Here is an 18,094-nt window from a genome sequence, read left to right as displayed (position 1 = left end):
AAAATATTTTTTTTTTTTAAATTTTTTTTTTTAATTTTATTTATTTATGATAGTCATACAGAGAGAAAGAGAGAGAGGCAGAGACACAGGCAGAGGGAGAAGCAGGCTCCATGCGCCGGCTAAGCAGGTCCAGTATGTATGCATGTATTTATTTATTTATTTAATTTATTATTATTTTTAAAAGTTTTTTATTTATTTAAGTAACCTCTATACTCGATGTGGGACTTGAACTCATGGCCCTAAGATCAAGTGTAACATGCTTTTCCAACTGAGCCAGCCAGGTGTCCCTATGCAGGTTTTTTTTTTTTTTTTTTTGGTATTGGAGTTCGATTTGCCAACATATAGCATAACACCCAGTGCTCACACTGTCAGGTGCCCTCCTCAGTGCCCATCACCCAGTCACCCCCAACCCCGCACCCACCTCCCCTTGTTCGTTTCCCAGAGCTAGGTAGGAGTCTCTCATGTTCTGTCTCCCTCACTGATATTTCCCACTCATTTTCTCTCCTTTCCACTTTATTCCCTTTTACTATTTTTTATATTCCCCAAATGAATGAAACCATATAATGTTTGTCCTTCTCCGACTGGCATGTCTGGTATTTAACAGGAGTTAGGCTTCACCCGTCTAGCAAGAATTGCAAAGGGGGTGATTTCTAATCCTAATGTTTAAATTTCTAAAATATTCAGAAACTTTTATTTAAAAGAATCTTTTGTAGTATGCACTTGGGCCTCACTTCTGACACACATGCTGGTTAAAGAAAAGAAACTGTTTTTTTTTTCCTATTCAGTAAATTTGTACTGTGGACAGATAACAATAGTAGAAAAACAGTTTGAAAATATATGTAACTACAGCCACTGTCATTGGAAAAAGTAGGTTTTTCAGGTACTAGAGCAAACTAAAGGGAGACCAAGTGGCCAAAGGATTTCAAAACCCTAATAGGTTTGATTTTTAAGAACTTAAGTGTCTAAAATAATTTTTTTCTTTAAAACCTTCATTAACATTGACACACACACACACACAGAAAGAAAACTCTGAAGGATATTTTGTAGTTTACTTTTTACATATAAAGTTATTAAATAAAATCAACTACCTCTTTTTTCTATGATTGTAAGACCAGAGCTTTGTTTCAGTTTTCTTGCAAAAATAAGAATGCTGAATAAAAACCCGAAATCATTTCTAACAAGTAGAAAATGAACTATAGCCTTATTTTTAAATGAAAAAAAAAAAAAAAAACCCAAAACCAGTAACTGTTGATATAGTCACATGCCCCTGTTTTTCCTACTTATTGCTCAAATTACATTTCTCAGACACCATAATTCTCTCTCAAAGTCCTACAGAATTTTAAGCACCCAATGGAGGCAACTGTGAGAGTTAGAACATTTCTCATAAACAACAGCCAGGACTATTAACTGGAAGAGAGTGGTATATGTTTTTTCATGCTACATTTTCCATCTCGTTTGAATTAAATTTTTGATTAAGAGATCTAAGATGGTGATTAACTTCAGACGAACAGAACGTCAACTCAGCTCCAGAAGAGAGAGGTTTCTTTCTGAGGTACCCCTTTTATTCAATCTAATCAATTTTTCATTAGGGTGAAGGTGTTTATCAGCATTTAGCACACTAGCTTTGAGCAAGGTGCGTCAATCTTTGTAATGAACTTATTAATTAGAGTTAATTTAATTGAAGTGGAATTGAAGGGCTAATTAATGGACAAACTGCTGATGAAGATAGAGGAAAGCTCTGCTGCTTTCAAACCTATAAACTTTCTGATGAAAAGAATTCATTTCTTCTCTTTTAGCAGCTTAACCAAATGTTTCTGCAGGTATACAGTCTACTCTTATTGAATTTAGATATTTGAAGGTCATTTCTACAACAACAAAAGAAGTAGCTTTGTAAAGTGTTTTGCTTTAGGATTTAGTTAGTTAGAAATTCCCAATAATGCTGAAAGTTTCTTCAACCACAGATGTAAGTTACCAACAATGTTTTTGTAAACTTCCAAGAACAGCTGTGCAACGTGCAGATACATTTCAGGCACAAGAACCAGGATATTTTCAGAGGATGAATATATGCATATTTGATCTCACTAATAATTCTAAGTAAGTTTTCTGTCTTTTTGTAGCTAATTGCAAAGTTTAATAAAGTCTTTGTTTCCTGTGGTTAGTCTCTTCCAAAAAAAAAAAGTACTGTATTAATTTTTCAACTCTATATATTGAGAGTTTAATATGTGGTTTTCTGCTTTGCATTGGGGGTAGAAAGATGAATAGGATTAAGATCTTCACTCACTACGTCTAAGCAGTCATTTTGTATACAGGTAAAATTAGATTTTCAGCTGGCAAAATAATTATATTAGCATGTAGAAAATCAGTCTAAATATGTAAAATAATGATAGGTGATTTTGGCAGCCAGTTTAATCTTTTAATTAACATCTATACCTTTTTGTCTTTTCTGTCATTCATGGCAGTATCAGTTTTTTAAAGATTTTATTTATTTTATTCATGAGAGACACACAGAGAGAATGAGGTAGAGACACAGGCAGAGGGAGAAGCAGGCTCCATGCGGGGAGCCTGACGTGGGACTCGATCCCGGGTCTCCAGGATCACACCGTGGGCTGCAGGCGGCGCCAAACCGCTGTGCCACCAGGGCTGCATGGCAGTATCATTTTATGAAGACAACTGAATCATCTTTTTAAATTTTATTTTATTTTTAAATTTTTAAAAGTAATCTTTACATCCATCAGGGGGCTTGAACTCACAACCCTGAGATCAAGAGTTGCATGCTACCCTGACTGCGCTAGCCAGACGCCCCAGGGCTGAATTATCTTTTGAGCTACACTATCAATTACAAAGGATCCTTTATAAAATGATTCAGGTGATGTATTAAATAACATTATATGAAACAAAAAGGGCTGTTTCATTATTTCTTTCCTACTCTGATAATTGTGGGAGACAAATTAGAATGGCAATATTTCAAACCAGTATTATTTTATAGCTAGTATTATTATGCTTATTTTACTGATGAAGGCATAGGAGACCTGAACCAAGTAGCTTTACTATAAAAATAATTATATCTATAAACTTTAATTGGATTTTTTTGGTGGGATGCATTTTTTTAGTACAGAAGCCAGAAAGGGAAATAAAAACTCAACAGAAATAATTAAATGCCTATTTTGATTCTTGTGATTATAAAATACATTTTTTAAGAATGGAGGACAAAACAAGCTAATGTGTTATTTAAATAATGCCTCACACCTATGCTTGATAATGCTGGGTGATGATTTCCTAGAACTCTTTCATGGGGCCATTCAAGGTCCTCTATAATCCCACCTGCAGTTTATGTTTTCACTCTCATTTGTCCTGTACATGTTAATTGCTCTTGTGATTGTGAATTTTCTAACCATTTTCTGGTCCTCCAAGCTATGTGAATCAACTCATGTTTCTATGAAGCTGTAAGGAACATCAACCTGTCTGCTTCCAAAAATGTATGGCCAAAAGATGAGGGAGGCAGAGGAAAAGGAAGGAAGAGAAGGTAGGAGGTTGAGGATGAGGGAGGAGGGAAGGGAGCCAAGGGAGTAGGAGGGAGGTAGTAGTAGGGAGGGAGGGAGGAGGGAGGAAGGAGAAAAAGAGGGGGGAGGGGAAATGAGAGTGACTATGTAGGGAAAAGAGTGCATCATTGTCCTTTTGTCCCTTTACCTAGGATATCTACTTGAGGCGTCAACAGAAGTTTTTCATCAATATCACAATTTATCCTGTACAAAACTATCTTTAGTGTGAGCTTCCAGGATTGTCTGCAGTCGGTGAAGAATGGCACAGAAATCTCATGCTGCTGGTAATTCATGTCATCCAAATTTCTCAAAGTGCCAGGAAAGAGAGATTTGTAAAAATTACTAGTCTTTTTTTTTTCTCCTTTAAAATAAGCATGTGAATTCACCGCCTTAGTGGGATTTCTCTTAGGTTAATGCCATTAGGTTATACTAATAGATGAGATAATTTGCATTTCATAAATTTCACAATTGGGGGAACCGTAGCCAAGTAGTACTTTTCTGGGGACGCTCCCCTGAATCAATGAAGAATGAAGATGACAAACTCTAAAGGCTAAGATCGCCTTTGGAACGCTACCACCACGACTATGACCATCACCACTTCTATTAACGGGTACCACTTACCAAGTACCTGCCATGTATCAGGCACTGTTCTAAGTGCTTTTCACTTATTAACTCATTTCCACCTTCTGATGATTGTATAGGGTACTGCTCTTATCATCCACATGTTATAGGGAAAGAAACTGAGGTGCAGAGAATCATTTTAAAGAGCTGATTTGACATTACAGATGTAGGGAACAGCCAGCGCTAGAGCCGAACCCAGGCCCTTCATCTCCAGATCGCCTGCTCTGAACCACTCAGTTATACACAGGGCTTCAGAGAAGAAGGCAATCAGTGTGGGCCTCCCTGCAACCAAGCCTTTGTTTTTATTGACTCAACAGTGTTAACAACCTGTCCCTTTGCCTTCCCCCCTCTCTCCCCATCGCCTCCCCTGCATCCTGCCTCACTCCTCACTCCTTCCCAAAGACATGACCACTGCCCCAGCCCACCCTGCTGCAGACGTTCGGCTCTCCGCACCAACTCTGTACTGTCTCTTCTACAGGCTCCGTCTAGTTCTCCTTTAAAACGGCCCTCCAATTTATCCTCTTCATTTGTACAAACTCCAAATGAATTCACGCTCTCGGCACTTCACACTCTGGGAAAGCTCTCAAACTTGCCTTCCGGCCATCAAATTCCAACTAGTCGTGCTCTCTGACACATAATCGATTGGGGAGTTCTCACATACTGCTCTCATCACACTGGTGGGTGCACATTGTCAGGACAAGTGGATTCTCCATTGTCTGAACCATCATTTCTAAGCTGCGTCCCTCGTAACAGGGCCCAACCCAGCCTTTACCTCCGAATATCTTTCCTTTACTCTCCCACGTGTAGAACAATAATCTCATAGTTGGATCTTTGCTAATGGTAGTTGTCGTAGCAGTAGTAACAGTCATAGCAGTGGAGGTGGCAGCTCTATTTGGAATGGATTCTGGAATAAGCCTTGTACTTTATAGACGTTAATTCAAGCACTTGCCAAAGTATCTCTGTAAAGCATGTCTCGGTTAAATCCATTTAAGAGATGGGTAAACTAAAGCATACCCTAGTCTGCCTAAGTTTACGCAGCTATTAAGTAGTGGAGGTTGGGTGTGAACCCATACATCTGATCTCAGAGTCTATGCTATGAAGTACTTTCTCATACTGTTCCCCTAGTCGAAAAATACCTTCTTCCATCCCTACACTAACTACCATCTTGAAAGAAGGTGACAAATGTTAACCAAAATCTCCTTGAAAACTTCCAATGTGCATCAAGGCAGGGCACTCCTCTGAATGTTGACTGTATTTAGCATATTATTCCATACAATATCCAATAAAATATTAAACTGGGATGTATTGGTTTCCAAGTATTTCGGGTACATTTGACCTCATCTGCCCAATTAAACTGTAATCATCCAGATTAGAACAGTACCTTTTCACACTGTGGCACTAATGTGGTCATGGAATTAATTCATGGGATACAACCAGCATTAACAAAAAACCAGGACATCCTTGGAGAAAAGCATTTTGTGTGTACCAATTTGTAAAGCTTTGTTTCAGTTATGCGAGTGTATTATATACAGTAGGGTCACAATGTAAAACTGTTTAAGGCTGTGGGTTATGGCCAAAAATTTGAAAGCCACTATCTGAGAGGGTAAGAAGAATTCATTATTTTTTATCCCTTCAGGACTCATCACCATGCCATGCATGCACATAGCTGCTGCTCAATAACAGACCGACTGATTGAAAAAAAATTACTACCTGCCATTTTTATGATAATAATACTGTTATAATTAAAAAAAATCAGTGTTGGACCATTATGCACATCATAATATCTTTGTATGTATACTCTTTGCCGTGATCATGTTTAGCCTTATGTTGTCAAATTATTTTTTAATTGAGCTTCTCTGTTTATGAGATAATGTGCTTAAATCCCCAAGCTCTACACAGGCCTTGAGAGGTAAGAAGATTTAGTTCTTTACACAAATGAAATAGTATTTTTTTTACCATGTGACTAAGGGAGAAATGTTAATGACAAATTGACAAAGCTGATTTCTTCTTATCAGGCAATGGAATTTCATTACTTTTAACACTCATTTCTATAAATCATAACTTCAATACAATCTACACTAAATTCAATAAGTGTGTTTTTAAAAATTAAGATATCTTAATCTTCAGCTACACAATATTAAGTACTCGATCACACTGCACTGATGCACCTTACCATTTGAGCAGTCTGGGCCAGTCCAGTTAGGGTCACAGGTGCAGGAGCCACTCTCTTGAAGATACGTTCCGTGACCAGAGCACTGGTCTGGACACATGGTCTTCACCAGTTCGCAATTGCTGCCACCCCACCCGGGACTGCAGTGACATTCCCCGTGGATACAAACACCGTGATTGGAACATCCAGGGTCAAGACAGTCGGCTGCAATAGAGAAACAAGAATTATTTCACAGTTAAATCTAGAAGATGTCACACATACGTAGTACACGCAGGATAAAGAACTAAATCCCAACCCAATGTATATGATGATTTTGGATACTCAACTATTTCCTTACCATTTTTGAGAACTGGTTTCTGAAAATGCAAAGAATCCTATAAAACGGCATTGAGAATCATGCCAGTTAGGTAATTGAGACTCTTGCAAGGATTTGTAATTTTTACAAATTACACACATAGATGCTCCTGAGATTTCAGGCTACTGCTCTCTGTTCTGCTTAATCAGATAGTAATAAGTATTGGCTTCTCTGTAACAAAATCGTATCAGCTGACCTAATCCACAACATTGAGTACTGACAGCTGTATGGGACCCTCAAACTGTTTGAGAAATAAATGAGTTGCATACTCTCTATCCTTCTTAATTCACTTTAATGTGGTTTAGATGACGAGATTTAATTTAGCAATTTGACTCAATAAAACTTTACACTTGTAGGGTCAATGGCCTGAAAATTTAATTCCAGAGACTTAATTGCATTACTTTCTGTGTGCAGATCAATAAAATCAATTTGATTGAAAAACGGAAATGGTGCTTTTCTGCTTTTTGGAAAAAAAAAAAAAAACAATTCAACTGCACTTTACAGTACAGCATCTTGACTATCATCATTACATACAGTTATAGAGCAAGGCCACGATGTATTTTTTTTTCACTTCTATATCGCGTGCAATATAGCCTGTCTTCCTAGAGATGCCACAACACTAGACTTAAAAGCTGGCATCCAAGTGAGAAACTGCAAAACAAAACAACAAAAACCTACCACCACCGAAAAAGCAAAGATAAAAAAAAAAACAAAAACCCAACAAAACAAAACAACTGTCCATCTCTGGTTTCAAGACACAAGTGTTTGCTTGCTTCCTCAGAGTGGGGGGAAAAATCACACTACTGAGACCAAAGGGGTTCCCTTGGGCATTTGTGCTCTTTTTTTTTTTTTATCAGTCAACGTGTTAACACAACGATGCATGGGTCAGTGTGGAAATGAACAGTACTTTCACGGGGAGGCCCACAAAGAGATGCACCTGCCACACGGAAGATCACAAAGATAATTTCTTCCTTTCTGCGGAGAACAAGAGATTTCTGTAAATATTGGCATGTTTACCTTCTTCACAATTTTCTCCTTTGTATCCGGAGTTGCAGGCGCAGGAGCCCATGATGCAGATGCCACGGCCCCCGCACTGCGGGTCAACGCACTGCGTGGTGGGCACGTCGCACTCGGTGCCCTTCCAGCCGCTGAAGCACAGGCAGCGGCCCTTGGAGTACTGCCCGTTGCCGCTGCACAGCACCGGACAGGCTGCTGCGAAACAGACCACGACAGGGCAGTTAGCAACCACCCTCGGGGGTGACATCCGGGGGGAAAGGCGCAGGGCTGTGGGGGGCTATGCTGCCTTCCCTCCCCCTGTGTTCTCGCCCTGCCCAGGGTCTGAATTACTCCTGTTTCTACAGCTTGTTTGCATGGGCTTAAGAAAGGACTGGGACTCGCATACCTCTGGAACAATCCGGACCTAAAAATCCTGGGAAACAATGGCAAGTGCCAGAAACGCACTCTCCATTTCCATGGCAATTTCGGGGGCACTCCACCACGGACTCTGAAGAAAAGAGAGAAAAGGAATACTCAGTGCCCGGCCTGCCGCTTGCACGAGGTACACTGCGTCACTTTGGTCATCCTAGCTCCACGTTGAGGGAATCACGGATGACCTGCTCCACGACCGGGCCAAGGATTCACTTCCACCAAATTATTCCAATAGCAAAGCAAAGCAAGCCACCAGATTATTCCAACAGCAAAGCGAAGCAAGCCACCTGATTATTCCAATAATAAAGTGAAGCAAGCCACCTGATTATTCCAATAGTAAAGCAAAGCATGGCCATTTCAAAGGCAGATGTTTTTTAAGTGTTTTCAAGATGCCAAGACACTTCCAAGTCATAGGTTCTTCTAATGCTTCGTGGCGTGTCACATATTTGTAAATAAAAAATTTAAAAATAGTTCTCACATTAGACTTCATCACATTAGACCTCAGGCTTCATCACCCCAGGGATCACTCCAAATCAGGGAAGACAACTGAGTTTCTATTCAACACACTGTTTAGACCACAGCCCGGAAAAAGAGGCTTCAAGGACCGTGCTTACCTATAACGATGGTATTAAAGGACACCTGCTCCGCATTTTTCCCGTCATTGTAAAAAGCCAGATGCCAGATTCCAGAGTCCAAGTACTGGATGAAGCCAGCCTCGTGCAGGTTGACGGATCTCGCCTGCCGCCCTGCTCTTTCGGGCTCCAGCAGGTTCCGCTGCTCTCGTGCAATCAACCTGCTGCCATCCAGGAGCTCAACAAAGTCGTACTGAGGGTGGGGACAAGTACAGCTGGTTAGTGGTCAGAAACATTTCCATGGTGCTGCTTCTCTCTCTTTTTTTTTACCCACTGTTTCCCCTCAGCTCTACTAAAGACAATGTCAGGAAAAGGTCCCTGATGGACAGGTCCTTCTATGCATAGCACCTACAGGGATCACGAAAGAGAACTACCCACCGCAGACTGTTGTTCTACAGAAACTGGACAATCATTTTCCCCTTAGTGCACACTCGGTTTCTGGAATCAGATCGGACTCTTGCAACTGATAAGGTGTTTGATGAGTTCAGGCTGTGTATGGATACGACCTTGAACTTGTAACATGTCACACCTGGCAACCTAATTTTAGACCATTTGTTAATCTCGCAAAGTGTTCTCCTACTTAATACTATGTGGCAACAACTGCCACTGATTCGCACTCTGTGTCAGCATTACACTGAATCATCGTGGCAACCCTTCTAGGAAGGTGTCGGTGTTTCCACTGTGAAGATGAAGGAAACCAAGCCTTCAGGCCCTTGAGTAGGGGTAGATCCCTGGTAAGCAGGGGCATTGGTTTGTGAGAAAGCTCAGGTCTTTCCTACCACCCACCGTACTCCTCTCTGTGACCCTCATGCAACCATCCCAGGTATCTGGGGAAGGAAACCCATGGCTTTGTACTCTGTAATAGTTAAACTAAAATCCTATATCCAGATGCCTATACATCTCTGCCCAAAAGTCTAAAAAATTAAACAATGGGGAGGGAGTGCCGAAGAGATGACAGTAACAGTAAATACGCCCAGTTATTATTAGGAAGTGAACGTCAGTGAACTTCATTTTTGGTTTAGTAAGATTCATCAATAATGTTGTGTTGCTAGCAGAATTCAACTGGAGGATTTAAAGATAATTAAAAATATGGAAGGTGAGTGACAGTAGTAAAGCTTGGTAATCAGGGATAACGCAGTGAGTTTGGAAGACATGGCAAAGACTTTCCAACACAGGTTTAATAAACTTGTTAGATAAAAGCTCCTTACAAGTAAAGGGATTCAGTTTCTATAGATTCTTCCCCAGTTTCACTTGATTCCTGAGGGCTGTGTTTATGGTGAAAATACACTACAGTGCAATATATATAATGTTACAGTACTGTCTATGCAAATCGCCAATATTCTATTCTGATAGATTCTTGAAATGGAATTTCATCCGGGGACTGTTTAAAGAGAAGTTTATTATATGAATCCCTTAATATAATCAAATTGGAATAAAATTGGCTGTTGGGATTCGAGATTCATGATTAAATGTGTCGCCACTGTACAGATCAAAGACCTCTAATGTTACTACTGGACAAAATCTAGAATATCTCATTCAGTTTCCAATGTACTAAAATTTTTATTTAAATGTAAAAACATTTTTTGTTATTTTTTTGTGTGTGTGTATTGAAACTACCTTAAGGCATCATGCAGCTGTGAGAAATACACACAAAAAGCTGTAACTTGGTTAGCATTTAATAACTTTTTTCATTTCTACCTTACAAGGATGAAAATAATCACTGGTGTGGATATTTAACTTGCAAAATTTTCACTGGAATTGTCCTCCAAAATTATCAGAGGAAAATGAATTCAGCACTTTCGAAAGATGCCTGTATCTCAAATAAGCCATTCATTTTCTCATCAGATTTAAATATTTATACTAGCATGGCAAAGAGGCAGGGAAAATTTCTTTTTATGGCTCCTTTGCATATAAACATTTTTCTCCTCTGACATTAAGCACAGTAACGGCAAAATTGAAAGGGAGGAAATTTTGAGTTTTAACTGGTCTTTCAAGCTCATACTCATAGTCACCACCTTCATTGTAGGAGTCTCTATTTGCATCACACCGTGAACAATAAAATGAGGCTGGAGAGTGGTGGGTATGGTGGTGGTGGTGGGCGGGAGGCCACAGTTGTTGAGAATTTGCTTAGGGTCTTCTGTAGGGGCATTTCACACACGCCTTCAGGAGGGTTATTCAAAAACCTAAAGACAAGTCCTCTACTTAACTCTAAACCTATCTCTACAAAAAGCAAACAAATCATACGGAACAAAAATAGTTAATAATTTTTGTTCTCAAGGTGTAAAGTATAAAGCAATGACTTCTGGACAGACTTGGGTTACTGGCTTTACTTTCAAATTAATACCCATTCATAAGATGGAGACATGGATTTTTTTTTTTTTTTTGTGGGGGCAAGTCTTAGGATCTTAGGCTATTTTTAGAATAACATTCAGTCTTATCACTTTGGGGCGGTAATTATGAAACAAAGGTTAGACTTGATAAGACTATTCTAGTGGTTCATTTTTAAACAGACTATCCACATGCTTAGTTCAGTTATTAAAAGGATAAGAACTCAGAATCTATGAATACTTAACTGTATTTTTTTAAAGAAGATTTTATTATCTGAGAGAGAGCACAAACAAGGGAAGGGACAGAGGGACAAGCAGACTCTCTGTTGAGCAGGAGCCCAAAGTGGGGCTGGATCCCAGGACCCCGGGATCATAACATGAGCTAAAGGCAGATGCTTAACCTACTGAGTCACCCAAGCATCCCATTAACTGTATCTTTAAATCAACTTTTTGATCATGGCATGGTTTTGCTGTAAATGACTGCCATACAGAGGAGTAAGAGATTTTAGACACCATCTGATCCAATGGTTTCGTTTTCTGGACCGACATGGGTGCAGAGAAGTGCTTTGTTCCAGGTCACAAGGTCAAAAAGTGGTAGGAGTGTATGCTTACAGAACTCAGGTCTCCAACTACTGAGACAGCCTTCATGCAAATGCACTTAAATGATACAGTCAGTATACTGTCAACTGTAAAGCATTAAATTGCTTCCTTAGGCTTCTAACTGTCCAGGAGAATGAATTGGGCATCAGCAAGAGGAAAGTCAATTGATTCCTTGGTAACAATTAAATGGACAGTTTTATAAAGGGTCACAAAGACTTTCAAAACTCAAGTGACTATTCTGAATGGCTGGCCAATTTTAATTATTTCAGGTTGATTTATTTAGCGTTCCCCAGAAACAGAGAAATGTTCAATTTGGGCTGCTTTATAGCATATTTCATGTTTAAACACTTAAGTCAGAAACAGTTGTTTGCTCTGCTGATCTTGAATAAACCAGAGACAGGAACTCTAATAACTGTGGAGCTTCAGAAAATGCGTAATCTAGTTAAACACATATATTGTGGTAGAAAGGGAAAGTATCATGTATATTGTATTTAAATACCAGAAGAATTATGGGAAAACCTGAAACTGCACTTTTTTATTTCCCTAATCTTCTATGGTATATATAACTTGGAAAGAGCCAACCCTAAATCTTAATGAATCTTTAACATATACAACATTTTCCCTTTGAAATTATTTTCTGGAACTTATAGGTTACTCACTGTTGTGAGTATATATACCTCCCCTGTTGTGAGTATATATACCTCCACTGTGGAGGTGTATTTCTGCAGTCACAAAAAAAGTGATTTAAACATGTATTTATGGTTCCAACGAAAAAAATATTTTTCTGTTTCACTGGACTGTTGATATAAATGCAATCTGTCTGCTTTATGTGAATTTAAAGAGACCCACTTCCCTTCAAGACAATCTGATTATTACACTGTACACTCCATCACCTACAGCATAGTCAAATATAATTGTAATCAAAAATTTAAATTGGATACTAGCACACAATGTGGAGTATTTAATATGCAAGGATCAAAGGCATTTACTTCAATATTGTAGATATGAAAAATGTTATCAGAAAAATGAATACACCAAAGCATGATATTGAAAAATTTTACAGCTATATAATTTATGTGTGTATATATATATACACATATATATGAAACTTACCCATATATATGAGTGTATATATATATGTGTGTATATATATATATATAAACTTTCCCTGATCTACAGTGATATAAGACAAAGCATATTCAAAGTTTCTTACTCATCTTTCTCAAAAGATATGATTCCTTTATTGGCATATGATCAATTTTCTTTATGATTTATATTCCTAGGTTATAAAAAAAGCATTTCTCACAAAATTATATACTATAAAGCATACATGGAAACCCTCCAGTCCTCATCTCATAAATCAAGTTAAAATCTACATGAAATTCGATGGGTATATAAACTAATTATCAAGTATAACTTTAGACTTTATCCAGTTGTCAATAGTAATTAACCATTTATTATATTTTTGGGATTCCTCTGTTGACTAACATAATAGTTGACCCTAGGAAAAGTCTGAGCTCCGATATTATAGTAGGTAATTTAAATAATTTCTGTTAGACATAATGGGACCTCTTTTAAACCACAATTTCCATCTTACATGCCTTGATCCAGTATTAGATTATGAGAAAGATTGCAGAATTATGATAGCAGCTCTCTGTACTGTTATTATGACATAATTTTCATGCAAGCAGACTGACTTTAAAGTTCCTTGAATGTGTGACTGAAGGGTATTTGAACTGTTTTGAATTCTACAGTAAAGTGATGATCATCACCCTTGGTTATCTATGGAAGTTCTTTTGCCTCTTTATTCGAGGAATCATGGCTTCAGTTGATAAAGTTTATATCATCATATTTATGTTTATGTTCCTATAATTTCTTTACAAACAGTAAGTCTGGCATTAAGTAGAAAAAATACAATATATTTTCAACAGCATGAATACATTGTTTGAGATAAAAATACGATGCATCTATTACACGAAAGGAATATCATCTGAAATTCTCATAGAATCTTGGTAAAACACTTGGAAAATCCATGATGTTTTGCTAGGTGCTCAGACGATGTTCGATATTCATTCAGTTACTCACAAATTTTAGTACATTTTAATCCATCAATAACGATTAACGCGAGTCAGGAAGAAAATGCTGTTCTTCCTACTAATTCGAAAACCTCAAGTGTAACCTACGTTCAAAATTCTCTTCACTGTGAAAGATCAATACGAAAGTGGTCCAACAGTTAAACAGCTGAACTTAAGAAACAGAGTAACTTTAAAAATGCAAACTAGCAGCTTCCATTTTATTGACAACAAAGCCTACTTTTACCTGAGTATGGGAAGGTGGTAAGCCTTTTCGGCCATATACTCCAATCAATGCATCCTTCTGAAGAGAGATATTGAATTTAAGGAACTGTGGCTGATCAATAAAGAGCTGTGATCTCCAGAAGATCCCAGGAGGAACCTCTTGAATTGCTCTTCGGCCAATATCAAGTTCTCCAGAATCTATGGTGTTATTTTCTTGTGTAAATCCACCTAATTTTCCTGAATGGAAGAGACTCAATGAGGAACAATGGAAAATGAAAACAACAGCAATGCCACCTCCCTCAAAGCCTCAAACAACAAAACAGATTTCCTTTCAAAAAGTTCTTTTCACGAAATGCTCAGGTATTCCATCTTCTGATAAATGAGTGTTCTCATATAATTTTCACTTTAAAAGCTTTTCTGTTCGCTATTGTTGTTCAATGAATTCTGATTTAGCATATTCCTTAAGATATTTAAGTAAAAATCTTTTGACTTCCCCCCAAGGTCTGCCTATTACTGAATCTCTTTTCACACCTACAGTCGTTCTTGATCACTTGAAATGTAATTATCTTACAAATATATGTCTTGTTATTTCTTGGGAAAGATTAAGTCTGTTACAAATCAGTCCTTCTAAACGTTCCATAGCACTGCAAGGTGTAAATTAAGGCAGAATGGATTATGGAGATTTCCAAATCAATTTTTAAGCAAACAACAAAACCAATCAATGGCATGGATTCATGCAGTTTCCTCTGAACTATACATCAGGATGAATAAAGGCTCAGATGCTGGAAGGGAGGAAGAAAGAGCAGGGGTAGTGGGGACACTTATGTGGGGGAAGGAAGGAGGCGTAAATTCAAATTATCTCAAAGATATTGAAGTAGGTTGTCATAGCCTTTCTCTTCCTTTTGACTATCATCTCAAATTCACTCACAGCCTCACCAGGTATAGTTGTATTACCCCTTTCAATACAACCTGTAGGAAAAGCCCTTTGCTCCCTGAGTCTCTGCCACTTCCTGGTTTGGGGAAACAGATCCAAGACCCCTATTTTTTGGTATGGTTTTCTCTTCCTTCCCTCTTTCCTAAGGTTCTTTCCCACTGTTCTGAAAGGCTGGGTAATAGGGAAGGCTTTACAATTTGCCTTGAATAGATAAAAAACCACATTGTCTCTTATTCAGAAAAGGCCCATCAAGGCTAAGGGATGGGATGAAACTGGAAATTTATCCTCTATCACTTCAAACTATTTAAAGTCATAAAGTTGACTTACTATGATTTTTTTTTCTTTCTTTTTTTTTTTTAAATGAGATCTCTTACCAAGAGACCCCCTTTTTTTTTTTAAATTTATTCAGAGGCAGAGAGAGAGGCAGGCAGAGAGGCAGAGACACAGGCAGAGGGAGAAGCAGGCTCCATGCAGGGAGCCCGACGTGGGACTTGATCCCGGGTCTCCAGGATCACACCCCAGGCTGCAGGCGGTGCTAAACCGCTGCGCCACCGGGGCTGCCCTACTATGATTTTTCTTTTAAAAATACTAATCTGAATATTAATTCCGGTATTACATGATATGATATAGTACCTATTAAACGTAATAGCCTCCAGAGAAGTTGTCAATTCAAAATTTAGAGATTTAATTTCAAAATCACAGAGTTGTGAACTATCTTACTTTAATGACAGGAGGAGAGAGTCTAATATTTTTGAGAAGTTATTAGTTTTGAGTCCATTTTTGAGCATTTACTAGGGGCATAGAACTGTAGGTGATAGAAAGAAATATAAATCAAAGAACATAACCTTAGGGATTATTTACTTATGTACTCTGGCTTCCATGGCTTCTGCTATCAAGCAACTAATTATGTGGTAGGAAAGACAATACCTTCAACCTAATGAACTATATGACAATCTAAAGCCATTAGATGGTTAAGGGTCAGAGGAAGGTGGTATCACTGTAGGCAGGCAGTTGAAAGATTGCACAGAAAGGTTAAATTCCGAGGTAAACTTTGAAGGACATGAAGGCTTTTGAGTTGGAGTAAACATTATGATTAAAAACATGGGTGTACAGAGGTGCCTAGGTGGCTCAGTCAGTTAAGTGTCCAACTCTTGATTTTGGCTCAGGTCACAGTCTCAGGGTTGTGGGATCAAGCCTGTGTTGGACTCCACACTCAGTGGGGAGTCTGCTTGAGATTCTCTCTCCCTCTACTCCTCTCCCACTCATATGCATGCTTTCTAAAATTTCTCTCTTGAATAAATAAATCTTTAAAAAAACCCCACAGAAGAATAATAGGGTATGTGTTACAGTGATGGTGAACAGAGAGACCCATATGGCTAGAAAAGAAGTTAAGAAAATTGGCTTTGGAGTCAGTCAAATGGTTTGAATCCTGGTTCTGTCAATAACGGTCTGTGTGATATTAAGGAAGATCATAAATCTCTGGTTCTAAACCTCATCTGTAAAATGAGGGTGGTATGCAATCACAGAGCTATTGTAAGAATTACATAAGGCATTTTATAGAAAGCATTTGGCTGTCAGTATATATTGAATGAATGGGATACAGTAATGTGTTTGTCATGGGAGTAATGGGAACTATGGCTGGAAAGGGAGAGTGATACTAATTTGTGGAAGGCCCTGAATGCCAGCTTAAGAAGTTTGGTCTCCAACATGAACAGACATTTCTCCAAAGGCATCCAGATGGCCAACAGACACATGAAAAGATGCTTAACAGCACTCATCATCAGGGAAATGCAAATCAAAACTACAACGCAATATCACATCACACCTGTCAGGTTGGCTAAAATCGACAATGCAAGAAACAACAGATGTCGGCAAGGATGTGGAGAAAAAGGAACCCTCTTGCACTGCGGGTGGGAGTGCAAACTGGTGCAGCCACTCTGGAAAACAGTATGGAGGCTCCTCAAAAAGTTACAAATAAAACTATACATCCAGTAATCACCCTCCTGGGTATTTACCCAAAGAATACCAAAACAGTAATTCGAAGTGATACATGCACCCCTGCATTCACTACAGCATTATTTATGACAGTCAAGATATGGAACCAGTCCAAGTGTCCATCACCTGATGAATGGATAAAAAGATGTGGTGTATATACACAATGGAATATTTTTTCAGCCATAAAAGGAATGAAATCTTGCCATCTGCAATAATATAGATGGAGTTAGAGTGTACTATGTTAAGTGAATAAGTCAGTCAGGGAAAGATAAAAAGCATATGATTTCACTCATGTGGAATTTAAGAAACAAAACAAATGAACATAGGGAAAAGGAAAGAAAGAGAGAAGGAGACACACCAAGAAACAGACTCTTAACTCTAGAGAACAAACTGATGGTTACCAGAGGGGAGGGTGTGAGGAGATGGGGGAAATAGGTGATGGGGATTAAGGAGTGCACTAATTGTGATGAGCATGGGGTGATGTATGGGAGTGTTGATTCACTGTACTGTACCCCTGAAACTAGTATTACACTGTATGTTAACTAACTGGAATTTAAATAAAAACTTAAAAAATAGATACTTGAAGTTGATTTAATATGGGCATATTGTTTTTCAGTACCATAAAAGCACTTACTTTTCCTATGATGTGCGGTGTATACAGGCGTGTGTGTGTGCACATGTGTTTATAATCAGGAGTAACAGAATTCCAGATTACCAAGGAAAGTGTCTTGTGATCACAGATAAGTATGGCAGATAGCCAAGTTACGCCCATTGGGGTCTAGAATAATTCACAATAAACTCACCCTTATAGATAAATGTGAAGTTTGAGGGAGAGTATAATACTTGTAAATATTATGCTGGGACTGTCTTCTATCTGGCCTACTATATCCTACAATGACAAATGTACCTTTGGTTGCAAAGGACAGTGATATAAGCTAAAGGGAGACCATTTGGCTAATGGGCTGAAGGTGACAGGAAGTCATGTTCATGGACATGAGAGTCCATACAGTAGTCCCCTTTATTCTTGGTTTTGCTTTCTGTTGCTTCAGTTACCCACTGTCAACTATGGTCTTAAGCACATGATCCTCCTTCTGATGTGTACTTAGGAGGTCAATAGTAGCCTAATGCTACATCACAATGCCTACATCTTTCATCTCACCTCATTTTGTCACAGAGGCATTTTATCAACCCACATT

General features: G+C 38.5%; 1 protein-coding gene across 3 annotated transcripts in view; it reads right to left on the bottom strand.

The window, feature by feature from the left end:
• The window catches only part of TENM3 (teneurin transmembrane protein 3), a 609,811-nt gene that overhangs the window by 105,629 nt on the left and 486,088 nt on the right, over positions 1–18,094 (bottom strand). For all 3 annotated transcript variants that reach the window (XM_041753664.1, XM_041753665.1, XM_041753666.1), the window contains exons 7-11: positions 13,992–14,206; positions 8,728–8,938; positions 8,088–8,189; positions 7,703–7,897; positions 6,334–6,534 (exon numbers count right to left, since the gene is read on the bottom strand). In XM_041753664.1, the coding sequence (XP_041609598.1) occupies positions 6,334–6,534; positions 7,703–7,897; positions 8,088–8,189; positions 8,728–8,938; positions 13,992–14,206 (924 nt within the window). The remainder of the gene's footprint in view (positions 1–6,333; positions 6,535–7,702; positions 7,898–8,087; positions 8,190–8,727; positions 8,939–13,991; positions 14,207–18,094) is intronic.

This window comes from Vulpes lagopus, chromosome 4, assembly GCF_018345385.1.
Source record: "Vulpes lagopus strain Blue_001 chromosome 4, ASM1834538v1, whole genome shotgun sequence".
Classification (NCBI taxonomy): domain Eukaryota; kingdom Metazoa; phylum Chordata; class Mammalia; order Carnivora; family Canidae; genus Vulpes; species Vulpes lagopus.
The sequence above is the reverse complement of the archived record's forward strand: the minus strand, read 5'-3'. Positions and strand labels throughout refer to the sequence as shown.